The 18,146-nt window shown below is 32.7% G+C and overlaps 1 protein-coding gene across 1 annotated transcript in view; it reads left to right on the forward strand.

Moving 5' to 3' along the window:
* wwk (anoctamin 8 white walker) overlaps positions 1-17,755 on the forward strand; it is a 120,672-nt gene extending 102,917 nt beyond the window's left edge. Inside the window, exons 16-18 of the mRNA XM_075360123.1 lie at positions 8,021-8,276; positions 16,265-16,472; positions 16,899-17,755. Of these exons, the coding sequence (XP_075216238.1) occupies positions 8,021-8,276; positions 16,265-16,472; positions 16,899-17,236 (802 nt within the window). The 3' untranslated portion in view covers positions 17,237-17,755. The remainder of the gene's footprint in view (positions 1-8,020; positions 8,277-16,264; positions 16,473-16,898) is intronic.
* Positions 17,756-18,146: the final 391 nt, after the last annotated feature.

An 18,146-nucleotide genomic window follows, 5' to 3' on the forward strand; every position in this document is an offset into this window, starting at 1 on the left:
TTTGCATGAAGTATAATTTAGTAATTTCTAACACCCAGTTTAAATTTCATAATAGTTTGAAAATCATAATCACAATTTTTTCCAGTTTATACATATTTTTATTGGTTTGCTTAGTATTTCTCCCACTACCAGCCCATTCGGTCATTCTAAAGCATAAGATCAAATGTTTGTGCCACAAACGGCTGCTGAGCCTCAAAACAGTTTAGTGACTAGAAGTGTCCTAACTAGCTCCTAGAACTAACCTAAAAGTGTGAGTGGAATAAACTTGGTACCATACACCACTTGCTTGTGTGTCCCACTGCTCACTTGTCATATATCACTAAAATGAGTAGGCGAACCCTGTCAACTACTAACACATATATGACTATCAAAAATTAAATTTATCTCGTCTAAGACAGCAGTTTGCTGCCATATCTAGGTTGCTGAATGCCAGCAAGTACCTGTCCACCATTAAAGCGCTTATATGCTATTATAAGCTTATAAGCTATTATATTAAAATGACTATTTGATAATTTGTCTGCACCCTTGAGAAGCATAAACTTCATCTGTGGACAGAAATCTTTAAATTTTGAATGTCCATCCAGTCCTCTGCGTTGACAAAGCCGCTTGTGCTTGGTCTTCTAGCTGCGATCGTGAGTTACCACAAACTAACAGGAGACAATCATGTTTTTCAAACTTACAGGTGAAAGCCTGGGCCGTGACCCCTACTGTAAATGTCAGTCTCAAAAATTCGTGGAATACCAGGTTCCACAGCAAGGTATCGAGAACAGAGCCTTGCAGGCTTCCCCTGGTGACGGACATTTCCACAACTATGTTAACATTCTTAAACAGAGCAGCTTATACATAAAAAAAGCTGGGTGATACTGAAAGATATGAGATAGATTATATCATGGTTAAGCAAAGATTTAGAAATCACTCGTCAACTGCAAAGCATATCTAGGAGCAGACATTGATAGTGACCATAATTTAGTAATAATGAAATGTAGATTGGCGTTTAAAAATCTGAAAAAAAGGTGTTTGAATCGGTGGAGTTTAGAGAAGCTTGAGGAAGAGGAGGTAAAGAAGATTTTTTAGGAGGACAACGCAAGAGGTCTGATTAAAAAAGATAAGTAAAAATATAGAAGGAGAATGGGAGAATATTAAAAAGGGAAGTCTTAAATCAGCAGAAGCTAACTAAGGCGTAACAAAGAGAACTGTTAGAAAACCTTGGATATCAGAGGTAATATATAGCAACTGATGGATGAACATAGTAAGTATAAGAACGCTAATGTTGAAGAAGGTAAAAGGACCTATCGACAATTAAGAAAACTATACATAGGAAGTGAAAATTAGTGAAAGAAGAGTGGATTAAAGAAAAGTGTTCAGAAGTGGAAAGGGAAATGATCATTGGTAAAATAGATAGTGCATACAGAAAGTTAAGGAAACTTTTATGATACATAAGTTAAAATCTAATAATGTGTTAAATAAATAAAGATGGTACAGCAATTTATAAAATGAAAAAAAAGGTTTATAGGTGGGTGGAATATATTGAAAGTTATATGGAGACAATGAATTAGAAAGTAGTGTTGTAAAGGAAGAAGAGGAAATCGAAGAGGATGAAGAGGGTGATACAGGAGTTGTTCTGAGATTTGAATTTAATAATTATTAAATGATTTGAATGGGAGAAAGGCTCCTGAAATAGATGGGATACCTGCAGAATTACTGTGCAGTGCAGTTGAGGAAGCGATAAGATAGATTATACAAACCAGTGTGTAATATTTATGAAAAAGGGGAGAAGTACCGTCAAATTTCAAAACGAATGTTATTGTCATGATACCAAAGAAAGCAAGAGCAGATAAATACGAAAAATACAGAACAGTTAGCTTAACTACTCATCTATCAAAAATTTTAATTACAATTATGTGCAGAAGAATTGGGAGGAGAGCGGAGAAAGTGTTAGGAGAAAACAAATTTCGTTTCAGGAAAAGTATAGGGACAAGGGAAGGAGTTTTAGCACTCACATTAATATTAAAGAACGATTAAAGAAAAACAAACCAACATACATGTCATTTATAGCCTTAGAAAATGCATTTGATAACATAGTTTGGAATAAAATGTTCAGCTTTTTAAGAAATATAAGGTTCAAGTATGGAGATAGAACAATTGCTAAGATTTACAGGAACCAAACTGTAATAATCGAAGAGCATAAGAAAGAAGTAGTAATAAAAAAGGGAGTCAGACAAGGATGTTCCCTATCCTCTTTACTTTTTAATCTTTATATAGACCTAGCAGTTAATGAAGTTAAAGAACAATTTTGGTCCGGAGTAACAGTACAAGGTGAAAAGATAAAGATAAAGATGGTGCGATTTGCTGATGATATAGTAATTCAAGCTGAAAGTAAAAATGATTTAGAAGAAACAATGAACGGCATGGATGAAGTCCTACACAAGAATTACTGCGTGAAAATAAACAAGAACAAAACGAAAGTAATGAAATATAGTAGAAATAATGTAGATGAACCACTGAATATAAAAATAGGGCAAGAAAAGACTGTTTAGGTAGAAGAATTATGTTATTTGGGTAGTAGAATTACTAAAGAGGATGAAGCAGGAGCAATATAAAATGCTGAATAGCACAGGCGAAATGAGCTTTCAGTCAGCAATATAATTTGCTTACATTGAAAATTACATCAGGACATTTTGGAAAGTTTATGTTTGGAGCATAGCTTCACATAGAAGTGAAACTTGAACGATCAGAGTTCCTGAGAAGAAAAGATTAGAAGCTTTTGAAATGCAGTGCTAAAGGAGAATGTTAAAAATCAGATGGATGAATAAAGTGACAGATGAAGAGGTTTTGTGGCAAATTAATGAAGAAAGATGCATTTGGAAAAATATAGCTAAAACAAGGCCACATTGTAAGGCGGTCTGAAATAGTCACTTTGATATTGGAAGGACAGTAGATGGGAAAAATTGTGCAGGCAGGCAACATTTGAATATGTCAAACAAATTGAAAGGGTTGTAGGATGTAGGGGGGTATACTGAAATGAAATGACTGGCACTAGATAGGGAATGTTGGAAAGTTGCATCAAACCTGTCAACTGACTGAAGACTGAAGAAAAATGGACAAATATGCAAATTCTGCTGTCCAGTACAGGAATGATGTGTAATATTTAAAATGTTATATTCTCCTTTGTTCTAATGTCATTACTGCCTTACATTAGATTGTGTTGTATTATTTTTTAATTAAATGATCATCTTTGAATGTGACTCGTGGTTCGTCATTTCCCAATTTTGTTTATATTTGTAAATAAAATATTTTGTGAGTATATTCATTTTTTTATCATTATTGCAAACTTACAAAATTTCTAAATTATTTTTGCAGTCAGTTATATTTATATTCACATTCTAACAAATGTTGAATATGTTTAAATTGAAAATAATAGAAAACATTTTTTAGATATTGAAATTGAAATAAACATGAACAATATAATAGAAACACACGTTTGTAGAAAACCCACAAGTAATATTACATTACATTTAAATTCTAATCACCCATGGGTATAAAAAATTAATAGAAAAAACATAATATTTAGAGTTAATCATTATACAAGAATCAATAAAAACCAACCCAAAAAAGAACTAGATGAAATAAATAAAATAGCAATGTTTAATAGTTTTAATAATAGAATATAAAACACTACGATAATTGTATAAAAATACAAGTACAGGAGAATAACGCAGATTAATAATAGCTTTTACCTATAATCCGATTACACAAATAAAATAATAAAAAAAATTACCAACATATATGATTTTTTTTTTGTCTTCAGTCATTTGACTGGTTTGATGCAGCTCTCCAAAATTCCCTATCTAGTGCTAGTCGTTTCATTTCAGTATACCCCCTACATCCTACATCCCTAACAATTTGTTTTACATATTCCAAACGTGGCCTGCCTACACAATTTTTTCCTTCTACCTGTTCTTCCAGTATTAAAGCGACTATTCCAGGATGCCATAGTATGTGGCCTATAAGTCTGTCTCTTCTTTTAACTATATTTTTCCAAATGCTTCTTTCTTCATCTATTTGCCGCAATACCTCTTCATTTGTCACTTTATCCACCCATCTGATTTTTAACATTCTCCTATAGCACCACATTTCAAAAGCTTCTAATCTTTTCTTCTAAGATACTCCGATTGTCCAAGCTTCACTTCCATATAAAGCGACACTCCAAACTTATACTTTCAAAAATTTTTTCCTGACATTTAAATTAATTTTTGATGTAAACAAATTATATTTCTGACTAAAGGCTCGTTTCGCTTGTGCTTTTCAACATTTTATATCGCTCCTGCTTCGTCCATCTTTAGTAATTCTGCTTCCCAAATAACAAAATTCTTCTACCTCCATAATCTTTTCTCCTCCTATTTTCACATTCATTGGTCCATCTTTGTTATTTCTAATACATTTCATTACTTTTGTTTTGTACTTGTTTAATTTCATGCAATAGTTCTTGCGTAGGACTTCATCTATGCCATTCATTGTTTCTTCTAAATCCTTTTTACTCTCAGCTAGAATTACTATATCATCAGCAAATCGTAGCATCTTTATCTTTTCACCTTGTACTGTTACTCCGAATCTAAATTGTTCTTTAACATCATTAACTGCTAGTTCCATGTAAAGATTAAAAAGTAACGGGGATAGGGAACATCCTTGTCAGACTCCCTTTCTTATTACGGCTTCTTTCTTATGTTCTTCAATTATTACTGTTGCTGTTTGGTTCCTGTACATGTTAGCAATTGTTCTTCTATCTCTGTATTTGAACTCCAATTTTTTTTTAAATGCTGAACATTTTATTCCAGTCTACGTTATCGAATGCCTTTTCTAGGTCTATAAACGCCAAGTATGTTGATTTGTTTTTCTTTAATCTTACTTTTACTATTAATCTGAGGCCTAAAATTGCTTCCATATACTTTTCCTGAAACCAAATTGGTCTTCTCCTAACACTTCTTCCACTCTCCTCTCAGTTCTTCTGCATAGAATTCTAGTTAAGATTTTTTATGCATGACTAGTGAAACTAATTTTTCTGTATTCACATTTATCTGTCCCTGCTTTCTTTGGTATCATGACTATAACACTTTTTTTGAAGTCTGACGGAACTTCCCCTTTTTCATAAATATTACACACCAGCTTGTATAATCTATCAATCGCTTCCTCACATGCACTGCGCAGTAATTCTACAGGTATTCCGTCTATTCCAGGAGTCTTTCTTCCATTTAAATCTTTTAATGCTCTCTTAAATTCAATGTCAGTATTGTTTCTCCCATTTCATCCTCCTCAACTTCCTCTTCTTCCTCTATAACACCATTTTCTAATTCATTTCCGCCGTATAACTCTTCAATATATTCCACCCATCTATCATCGACTTTACCTTTCGTATTATATATTGGTGTACCATCTTTGTTTAACACATTATTAGATTTTAATTTATGTATCCCAAAATTTTCCTTAACTTTCCTGTATGCTCCGTCTATTTTCCAATGTTCATTTCTCTTTCCACCTCTGAACACTTTTCTTTAATCCACTCTTCTTTCGCTAGTTTGCACTTCCTGTTTATAGCATTTCTGAATTGTCGATAGTTCCTTTTACTTTCTTCATCACTAGCATTCTTATATTTTCTACGTTCATCCATCAGCGGCAATATATCGTCTGAAACCCAAGGTTTTCTACCAGTTCTCTTTATTCCACCTAAGTTTGCTTCTGCTGATTTAAGAATTTTCTTTTTAACATTCGTACATATCATTCGTAACATGATAAAAATAAATATAAAAAGTATAAAACCAAATTACCACATTATAAAAAATAAAATAATAGAGGAAATTTAAGAAAAATATACAAAATTAAATGCAATAAATGTACTATTTGTATTGATAAAACCAACAGATCATTTAGAAAAAGATTTACAGAACAACACATATCTTAGAAAAACAAAAAAGTGGTATAGCTAATGTAGCTGACTGTTAGAATGCAAACATAATTATTACTGATTGCAAAAATAATATAGGGAGGATGATCAAGTTGAGTCCAGTGCATTTCTTTTAGTTTTGAGACTGTTAGAACTGCATTATGGCACCTGGGGTTGTTGTGGAGGACGATGGCCTCTCGAATCAGTTGATCTTGTCTTTTGTGGCAATATGCAGTTCTCACTGGGCTGGTTGAAAAAAACAGTTGAAAAACCTTGCCAGCTGACAGTCGAGTCTTTGCTTTCACTGAGGCTGCCTTCCTTTTTCTCCACCACTGAAGAGTGTAGTGGTGGACCGACATTTTGTCACAGGTGACGATCCGACTCAAAAATGCATCATCTTTCGCAAACCATGCTGTAAGCTTCTGACAGACCTCCAAACGTCTCAACTTCTAATCTGAGGTCGAAAGGTAAGGGACCTATCTGGCACTAACTTTATGAGACTGTAGGTCGTTTGTGATGATTACTTGACAGTTCCCATAACTTTTCCACCTGTTCTGCAATATCAGATACTCTCACCCATTGATCATCTCCAAATATGTCTAAAATTGCACAAATGTTTTCGTCTGTAATACTGGTTCGAGGACAGTGATTGTGTTCCTGATTTACCATTTGTTCTCGTCCTTCCTTGAACTCTTTATGCCAGGCAAAACACAAGTCCTTGACAATGTTTGGTCCCCGAACTGTGTTGTCAATCTCTGGAAAATTTCCGTCACTTGTACTTCTTCATGAGAAAAAAATTTTATAATTATGCGTTGCACAATGGTTGGGTGCACCTGTTGCTCTGATGCTCTGACATCATGAGCGTTACTGATGAATTGGTTGGGTGTGTGAAATGGCTGGTTCTTCCCACTCCTAATGATCCCCCCCCACCCAAGCATACTAGAAGCATGGGCCTAATCCTACCAACCATAGATTCTTAGGAACAAAAATAAGGCCGTAAAAGCATAATAATAATATATATAAAACACACATACACGCATGCACGCACGAAACTGATTAGTCTGTTAAATATTACTCTGCAGTAAATTTATTGGTAGAAAATATATTAAAGCAACATTAGGGTACGAAGACACATCAGGTAACATCGTCAAACCCATGTACTCATATTCTCAGTGGATAAAGTATTACATGTAGGTTTCATTCACGAACTGCAGCTAATCTTCACAAACAGTTGGGTTGAAGTAGATCCCAAAATCACAATAACAGGAGTAAAAAAAATCAAGAAAGACTAAAGGTTTTCATACTATCAACTGTTAGTCTTTGTTGAGCTGAAAAGATTTTAGAAAAAATATTTTACTCGGGTAAGGTTAAACTTAATATTTTTTGTACAAACTTCTTGTACAAATATTTTTTGATTATTTTTTATTTTACAGTAAACTATTAAAGAATTAATCAGCATTTTGCTGGCTCATAGTTAAGCCATTTGGGACTCCTGAGAGAATTTTTTTTCTGAATTACTGTTGACTTTGAGGAACTATTATGGCGTCTTATGGACTTTTTGCAGGATCCTGAAATATTTCCCAAGCTGCAATAGAGGCATAAGATTTAATGTTATGCTGAGTCTACTTTCTCTGAATTGTGTCAGAAGCACCAGAACTGTGTTATTTTAGGATAGTGCAACTGCTGCTAATTGGCAATATTTTTACTACATGCCTAAGCTCCATATCCTGTTTTTAATCATGATGCAACTATAGCAACTGTTATTTTTTCTCTTTAGTTTAGAAAATGGATTTATATTACATATTAATAATTAAGACTATAAATTCAATAAGTAATATTAAAGTATTGATGCTTTTTTCCATCCACCACTTTTCTTTAACTGTTGATCTTTTTATTTTATTTAGTCATGAAGTGTTTCATCTTTTTCATGTCTGAAAGTTTACTTGCCTTTGATGTACTAGTTAATTGATGTTATTTGAGCTTTATGTCTCTCGTTTCTTTTTTTATAATTTTGCATTCAGTATGTAATCGAATTATATAAGTTTTAAATTCAGTATGTAAGTTTTAAATTCTTTTTTTTAGGTTTGTTGTTTCACCAGCAACTGAAGAAGAGGTTGTTGAGCCTGCTGAAGTAGTTAATGAATTGGAGACTGAAGAATTAGTTTTTACAGCTGTAAAAGAGGAACTGCCACCTCCAATATCTCCAACACCATTACAAATAGAACCTCTCCCTCCCACTACTCCTCCTGATCGTAAGAAAATTCGCGAATGGCCGCCACCAAATAATGATGCATTAAATCACCATCTTACTATTGGTCCTCATGGTGGAATCGATTGGGTAAATATGTTATAATCATTATTTATTGTTATTATCCACATCATACCCTTTTAAATAGCTATTATTTTAACCGTAAAAGTAAGAAAATTAATGTTAAACGTAAACCTCTATGTAACATTTTTTAAAAAATGTTTATTTTTAAATCTGATGGCATGAATTTCTCACATGCCATGATCAACATTTTACTTTATGACATAAGTATAATTGACAGTTAAGTTAGGGCAGTACTTCCTTTCACAATGAAAATAGTAATTGAACTTGCTCTGACCCTGACATAGAATTCAGAGGGTACCAATTATCATATCATTACAGCTGCACCTTATATAATTAGGTTAAGTATAGAAAAAATTGAATATCCGTTCAGATTGTACATTACAGATCAGTAGTCAAAGTATGATTGTTCAAATAAAAAATCCTATAAAAATCTATGTTAAAAATACATAGATATTTAGACGAGTTCATAACTTATTTTTAATAAGAAAAAAGTAATTTCCATCTGTTTCCATGAAAATATAAATGGTCAACACATTTGTGTGGTTCTGCAGTAGATATCTCAGTACAGAATTTTATTCTATATGGCAAATATTTAAAAGGAGAGAAAGAGTAGCATACATTAATTCTTTATATAATTACAATGGACAAAATATATGACCATTCTGCTCAGTATATATCGTAATGCTTAGCAGAATGTAACATCTTTACATGAAAAACTGTAACGTTGTGGCATAACATTTTCGGCTCATTGAAGTATTAATTATAATTTTTTATTAAGTAATAGACGTATATGAAAGAAAATTGATGATAATAGTAGTAGAGAATAATGATACTTGGCCAGTACTTCAATCACTTGACAACTGCCATCTTAGACCAGGAAGTTAGAAATCCAGCTGCCATCTTGGAAATTCCTTTTTTTCCCTGTGAGAAATTTCCATTTACCTCATCCTCTTGCTCCAGGAAATTTGAAATTCCATAGTTGTCAGTGAAATAATTTTTTACACTTTAAATATTAATTATTGGTGGCCTATTTCAAAGGTTGGTAGTACATCAGCTGTTTTAGTCATCCGCTAGGATGTAACATCACAGGTGACCAGTAGAATTAAATAAATAATAATATTTAAAGTGTAAAAAAGTAACTGTGTAGGTTTCAAACAGGGTCATCCGGTTGACTTGGTACCTGGTGTGTTATGCCTCATGGCTACACCAGTTTGCTCACCTCTATGTGAAATTCGTTGTATATAAGTTGTGAAACTGCATTCCACTGCTAGACACTGCTTACACTGGCCCTATATTTAATTTAATTTAAGTGTGTATTTGTTTGTACAGTTAAATAAATATTATTAAAAGAAAAAAAAAAAATGTTAACAGTCCCAATATGTAAGCAATATTTAAAAAAAACAATATATTTAAAACAATTTTGCATGTATGGATAAAAAAGTTTTCTTTGATAAGTATTCACTTAATAAATAAACAGAATTGCCACTGATAGAGAAAACATTATATTTTCACTCCAAGATCTAATAAGCAAATTTATTAAAACTTATACAGAATGATGTTTGGTGTATCCCTTCTCAACCCTCCCCCCTCCAAACCAAAGTATAAATCACCCCTACCATAACTGTATGTTCCACTCCCAACGGAGATCTACTATAAAACACTAATTAATTTTTTACAAATATAATTCTATATTTTCTGTAATACCATTAATCTCTCAAACCATAGTAAGTTAGCTTCATTGGATAACGTCTTAGTATTTTCAGTTCATCTTGTGTGAACCGATCTGTATTTCAATTGAGAAATTTACCTTATTCTTTAAAACCCTTCTCATGTCCAACAATATATAATCAGTACCAACACATAACTTAATTTGTTACATATATGGTAGCTTCTTGAGAAAACAATCTCTGTCAAAAGCCTTAACAAATGTGGCAACCATCATAGTAATAGTACTCATACTCGAATGACTTGCAAAATGGTTTTGTATAGATACCTATGTCTTCCTCCTTTCCCCAACTCTTCTTGGCAATTTTACAAAATAACTGATACAGTTGGTTTTCACCAATAACTCTACAGGTGTTTGGAGTGCCCTATAATAATTAATATTTCTTTTCACACACAATTGCTTTCAGTTATTTCATGTTTCCAATTATCAGTTTACACATACGTAAGTATTTGGGTGACCCATGTCTGCAATAGTCAAATTTTTCACAATCAATTGCATGATAGTCATCAGAATAAACAGAATGGGTGACAAGCATCATAGAACAGTGTCTGCACATCTGTGAACCGATCCTTATCAAATCGTTAATCAATTTGAAAAACGTCTCTTTGATCACCATTAAAATTTGATAATTTTTTATGTAGAAATATTACGTCCTTGTAATCTTTCACCATTTGCTTAGTCTTGACGATTTTATTGTTTAATTTTTTCAACTTTTTCTTCAAAGATATTCAAATATCGCATTTGCTTACCACAATTCAATCATTTATGCCCAATAATTCATCTTCTATAACTTGTAATTTTGTTTGATACACTGTACCCAGCAGTAGTGTATTGGGTAAAGTGTCAGTCTCTTCAATTATTGAAGTCTTCTGAAGTCTTTTTGATTATTGAAGTCTCTTTCTGAATTCTTACTATAGTAGGAATATCCTTCAGGTAAGTAAGCATTGTGATTGGACCAACCAGTAAGAAAGACCATCCATGTGGACGCTTTCACCACTTCACCTCGAATGGTGGTCTACTACTTTTTCACACAACTCTTATTTGATAGACCCCCTTCCATTTTAAATGAATTCCTCACCACCATTAACACCAATACAACGTCAACACAAACCATCTACAGTATTGTACAGACAACAGCGAGTTCTTTAAGTATAATATCATCACGGTTGTCAAGGAAGTTATGATACTCAATACCTTCATTCCTCAATACAGATGTTTGTTTACCAACTCACACATGGTATCAGTAATGTGAACATATTTCTGTGCCTCCTTGTAACCTTCAACTTGGAATTGGGTGCATCTTTTGTGGAAACAAGTGCCTTTACGTCACCAGAAGATCTAAGCAAAACCACATTCAATCTTATTTCACATTCAATATTATGTGCTTATAGTCTTCGGTGAATCCCATCAGCAAATGCAGTGGCACATAGAAGCAAAATCTTTCCATTGTTTCATCTAAAGTAAACTTATCTGACATGTTGAACTTCCAGCCGAAATTTTCCAAAATATTTTCTTCACTTTTATGCCACGACAGAATATTTTTTATTGTAGTTGTAATTCCCAACTTTGGAACACGAGGCATTTCTGTTCCATCTGTTTCATATCGTATGTACTCAAACAGGTACAGAACTGCATTGTTCGTCAGTGTTGATTCCAACGCATTCTTATCACCAGCCTTAATAGTCAATATTCCTTCAACCATCAAAAAATTTCCATACGGTAATGTGTACACATCCTGTGGGTGAATTGGTATCCAAATTTTGTCATTGTTGTTATAAGTCGACGAAGCAACAATAGATGGGTGTGATATTCAAACTGAGTGATTGTGTTATCATAGGAAACATTAAATAACATCCAATGTATCCTTTGCTGCTGCATTATGAATCACTGTGAAATCAATTTTGTGAAGGAAAAACACGTTCTGCGATGCTAACGCTCTGATGTTCAAACATTGACTGATCAGATTGCGAACTGTACTGCTACTATTGTTGTATATTAATCCCATCTTTCAGTTTATCTTAAGTGTAACCTCATGGTTATGGTCTCTCCATGAAAATTTATCAGTTTCCGTTCTCATATTTTAACTTTAAAGTGATTTTGTTTATACTCTTTGTATTCACCGGTAGGTATATTATATTCTTTGGTTATTCGATTATTTTGAAGCCGGGCGGTATGCTAAGCCTAAATTCATGCAACATGTGATCTGATCCATTTCTATAAGAACCTTGTATAAGATTGCATTTGACACATACAGTGTTCACATTGTTAATGTCGTCTGCTTCAACGACGTGTGCCATGTATTTGGTCCTAGACATGCCTTATCAAAACCTAACAGCGATGCCAAGATATCTTCTGACATTAGGTCAATCGTGGCGGTACATTTAACTTCACATTTTAAGGTATTTTAAGACACATAAATAAGGTTATTCTATGTTTTTCTTTTAATTCATCAGCAAAATTTGTAGCGATATCATCTACTTCATACCATCCAACTGTTAGTGTTAGCTTTATCTTGTTTTTTTTTTAATTCGCAAAATGGTAAATGAGTTGTTGACACCCCCCCCCCCCCGGGTTCAACGTTCGATACAGAGTTATATGTGGTTACGTTTATCAGTGCCAACTTCCATTGACCATTGGTTAGATCTAAAGCTTTTTTCCTGTTTAGCCTCTGGTAATTACCTTTCAGATAATAATTCAAAGGATGATATGTATGAGTGTAAATGAAGTGTAGTCTTGTACAGTCTCAGTTCAACCATTCCTGAGATGTGTGGTTAATTGAAACCCAACCACCAAAAGAACACCAGTATCCATGATCTATTATTCAAATCCATGTAAAAATAACTGACTTTACTAGATCTAAAGCTGGGAAGAATGTAGTGTGTATTAATGAAGTAGTTCTGCTTATACAGAACATGATGATGCTAACAGGTATGCAGATGAACCACGACTGAAGAATTGAAGACATAAATGTCCACATATAATCGTGTTTGTATGCTGCCTGGATTGATAATTGTAATTTATAATGAGTCTGATAAAAATAACATATCAATTCATTCGATGGACACAAATTACTGAAACTGTCAAAATAGTCTGCTAACTGTCCTCGTTTTCAAAATAAACCCAATACGTTCCATGACCAGTACTGCAATCTAGATTCACTATCAGAGACTCATTAGTTTTCAGTTCATCGGGTAATGCATCCAACATAGACTCCTTGAAACTCTACTATTTTTAGTTTTTGCGCATACCATATCAATTCGATATTCAATAGTGGTCGCATTGGTATTCCCTTTATCGGAGATGACGTTGATGATGTTTTTTTTATCTTTTCATCGATCTCCAACCCAGTCATATGGTAGGGTTTGAGGTATAATCCTCTTTCTCCAGTCCTTGCTTTTGTTTTCATCATCTCTACAAGATTATTTTTCTTCTTTGTACATGGTCTTCTACCACCACATCCACCACAGAATTTCGCTTTGAGTTTCATCGCATTTGTAACAGCCAGTGCCTTTTCTGCGATACTTGAGTCGCTGGCTTTAACCTGTTCCCAAGCACGCATTTGACAAAATTCATGGTCAGCAATGGCTTTGTTTGCATTATCACTGTGTGTAGTGTATGCAATGTCGTGTACTTTACAAGCTGCATCCAACTTGTTTATTCCTGGATCGCCTTTTTAAACGGTTTCTTAAATTCATCCTGATCTGCAGTACTGATATCCTGGAATATGTAATTTGGCTGGCAGTAGTTCGATGCCTTTATTTATCACTTTACCAGCTATCTTTTTTGGCACCTTCTAATATGATCCTATCACTCTTACTGCTTCTGTGGTAAGACTTGTTAATAGTCTGTGACTGGCGATCCGTTTCATCCTCCTCATCCTTCACATGTTGGAGTGAGGATGAACTGTATACATCTATTCACTGCCGTACTAATTATTATCCGATTTATGGATGTGTGGAAAAAACTTTGGCCAGATCTGTAATCAGTAGAAGTTTTACAATTTTATTTGGATTTATTATCGGTGAGTGTACATTATTGTTAGTCAGATCTTTGGTGGGAACAACTTTGGCCAGATCTGTGATCTTTTCATTATTAGCCTCATTGTATTCTGGATTGTACACTCTTTTATCATTACACAAAATCATAAGTACACCAAAAGGCAAATACTCTTTTTTTCCTTTTAACCACTGGGTTAGTTTAACGTAGCACTTGATACATGCTACATGTAAAGCCCAGGATTTATCTTGGTCTCCTAAGGGACAGTCAAAATAATGTTTGTAAGCAGTTTTCAGCATGGTTTTCATGGTAAATTCTTAGCAAAGTAATAAAAAATATTTGGAGAATTTTTTCAAATTCGATTTTTATTCATTGTAAAATTCAAAATGTTTTAATGAATGAAAGTAAACTGAAATATTACAGAAATACTTAATTATAAAAATTAAGTTTTAATTTTTTAAATATTTATACTTCATAAAATTGTTTCACCATGCATACGTGCAAACACAAACATGCACTTTATGGCATCACTTGTGAAACAATCTTTATAATATCTGTATTATAATACCACTCCCACAACTAAAGAACACAAGTCATACCAACAGCTGAACTCATACTGAAGAAAATTTCATCACGTTGAATTACTCATTACTTGACTGACTGACATGTCTATACATTTGTGGATTCACATGAAATGACATCATTCGACTGTTATTATAAAATATTGGTTTACAGCATTTATCACTATATAAATCAGATGTGAATAAGGAAACATATAACTATCGGCATTTAAGTTGGTACAAAAAAACTATTAGCATTCAACAAACATTTGGCATGGTAATAGGCCTGCTGAAAACATTGTCAGTTTAGTATAGATATTTATATCTAAAAATACATACAATGCTATTTAATTAAAACTAGTTTAGTATCCCAATTAATATTATTTTATAATATGTTAAATAATTATTTTTTCTACTCTTTTATTGCTGTAACTTGCAAATTCCAAAGTCACTGTCGTCGATAGATTCTAAAGAGCTTATGTCTGATTCTAAATTCACATTTATCACAGAATGGTCAATGTGCACATTATGTAAATGTTCATCTTCAATGTATTTTTTTCAACATTGACATCATACTCACAGACATTGCTCCACTCAGCTTCAGACACTTTATGAAATTCCTCTTCAGCTAACTTAAGAACTGCCAGCATCTTAAAAGTTGTATTTCTTTTGGTTATTTGCCCTTTCACTTGAATCCAAGTCATTTGAATGGGATTTAAGTCAGGCTGATAAGGTGGGAACCATAGAACTGTGTGACCGTAATTTTCAAAAATGTCAACTGTTAGAAATTTCTTTTGATTTTCGTTGTGTAATTTTATATCACATAATTCAGTCTTCATCATAGCAGGAGAACAGTTAATTTATTGTTTGGCTAATCATTTTATCATATCGCTTTTTAAAGAGTTCAAATTTGGCTGCTTTTGTAGCAGAACGTTGTGGTACAATGGATTATCTAGTACAATGAGCGATCAAGAATGTAAGAATGAATGAGTATCAGACGAGAATGTTTATCCTTTGATACTCTTTTTAACTTTTACTCTAAAGCTGTGTGTCAAGAGACATTGAAACAAATGGGAGATTGGTATAAAAGGTAATGGGTACTTAATTAACAATTTATGCTAGGCTGGTGATGTTGCATTCTTGTGTATAATAATGACAACCTTGAGCTTTTGTTGAATAAAGTCAGCAGATTTTATAAAAAGTATTGGTTTAAGTTAAAATTTAAAAAAAAATAAAGCATTGGGTATTAGTAAAGAAATGGTTAATGAATTTAGAAATGTTTTGTAGGGCCAAAACATGGAGAGAGTTACATTTTGTAAATATTTATGTTGTTGATTTAATGTGCGATAGGACTGTGATAGTAATCTAAGAGTTTGTATTGAGTTAGTCAGGGATGCTTTCTTTAAAATGAGACTTTCATTATATCCTTAAGAACTAACTTAAATAACTCATTGTAGAGCGGACTATTTTTTATCAAATTCAGTGAGTATACATTTATTATTCAAGTGTGTTAAGTTTGTAGTACTTATGTTTATGTGCTGCATACATCACAAACATATACTCTTTGTAATTTGTATGTTATGGTTAGCAAATTTGGTTATGTTTTATTTTTTTTTTTTTTTAGTTCAAATAAGATTTTCACATGTTGGTGAACATGTTATTTATTTGCTTTATTTTTTATACAGAGAGCTGAATAATTTTTAAAATTTCAGGTTAGAAGGCTTGGTTTGGAAGGTGTTAGAAAAACAAGTGAACCGGATATGGGAGCAGCTACAAGTGCTGTTCATCGCAGCACTGACTGTATTGTTACTCAGCAGAAGGACTTGGCTTCTTCTTCTGATTCTGATCTTCTTCTTCGATCAGCTCCTCCTTGGGTACATTCTAGATTTCCATTTATTCCTTCTGAAAGGGAAAAAGCAGGTATATATTGCAGTTTATATATCTTATGAATCTCTGCTTCTTATGAATTAATTTACATTAGCGTTTATTGGAGATAATTTTTTGTTACTGATTACAATATATAAATAACAATTTAGCCATTGTTCATGATCAGTCTTTTTTTAATCTCAAATTATATGCTGCTTGGTGTAAATATTTTTAATTTACGATCATGTACATTTATTTCCTTTCTAATATTAGAGATTTTGTTTACATGCATTTTAATTTATGTGTATAAACCAGAAACTGTCAGTAAACTTAACTGCATGACTGAATATTTGTTTTATATTTTTTTGTATATGTAATGGCACTTGTCTGAATTGTAAATTAGGTTAGAATTAGTTGCCCCTTGAAAACTTACAGTTCTACTGATACTCATGAAAATTAATTACTTTAATTTTTATCTAGGTGGATCGTCAAAAGCAATAGTAGAAAGAGTAAGTGAGCAGACAAGTGTAGAGACTACTACATCTGAGCCGGATCCAGTAGCTGCAAAAAAACATAGAGTAAAACAGAGTCTGATGAAGAGGGCTCGTAGTGTTGCTATATTCTCTCTGAAGCTGAAAGAACGACGTGCAAAAGAAGCTTCTGAAAGTAAACCTCCTAAAGAAAGACCATCACCATTACGTCCTTCACCTGATATTCAAGTAGGTGGTGAACTGTCGTGCATACCGATTGAAAAATTAATATCTGTTGAAGATGTCAGTAAACAGTTAAGAAAAGCAAATGACACTATTAATATGTAATAAAAAATTTAGTAATTTATTGAACTTATCATAGTCCATATAGGTGCCTCAACAGGTCAAGTGTGCTTTTGTCATCATACATAAGGTGAGTAGTTTTAGAAATGCCGATCGGCACTGCTTCCTAATTGGAAAACACTCACACATGTGTACACATTAAAAGATAAATTAATAAAACAAAAAAAAAAACCATACATAAACCTACAAACATACAAAGTCATGCGCACCTGTTGTGTTTCCAATGAGATTTGCAGTTAGTTTTCTGTATCGATGGAGTTTGGATAAGTTACATAATGAAAAGAAAACAACTCTTTGTAAAGAAAAAGAATTTATGAACTTTACACCAAGTAAAAAGAAAAAAAAATATTTAAGATGAACATTAAATTAATGAAATAATTAATTACTTCCATCCTTCTGTATTTTTGTATTGTTATAAATTTATATTGAAAATATTTTTTAAAAAATTTATTCGATTTTTCCCATAAATATTTATCATTACCTAATATACAATTTTTGGATGTTGTTTATAATATCATAGCCCTTTCATTACATTTATTCTTGTCACAATAACCAGATTCTTGTTTTTTAATAAATGCCATGATATTTGACTGAAGTAAAAAAAAATTAAATAAGAATAGGTTACATTTTTGGTATTAAGTTTGTATAATTTAGATTGTATCCAAATTATAATGGTGAAAGAAAATTTGTCTTGTACTTTATATGTGTAGAAGTATTTCATTTTTTTATTTTTTGTTTATGTAAGCTTAATGATTGTTCATGGGAATATAATATCCACTTATCCTCTAATCTCCATGTTGGAGTAGCAGTATCTAGTCAGACTTCGCATTTTACAATTTTAAAAATTTTAACCTTATTACCATGCACAAGCTTTGAACTTATATTGAAAATTAAA

The sequence above is a fragment of the Lycorma delicatula genome, chromosome 3 (assembly GCF_047948215.1).
Source record: "Lycorma delicatula isolate Av1 chromosome 3, ASM4794821v1, whole genome shotgun sequence".
NCBI classification, from domain to species: Eukaryota; Metazoa; Arthropoda; class Insecta; order Hemiptera; family Fulgoridae; genus Lycorma; species Lycorma delicatula.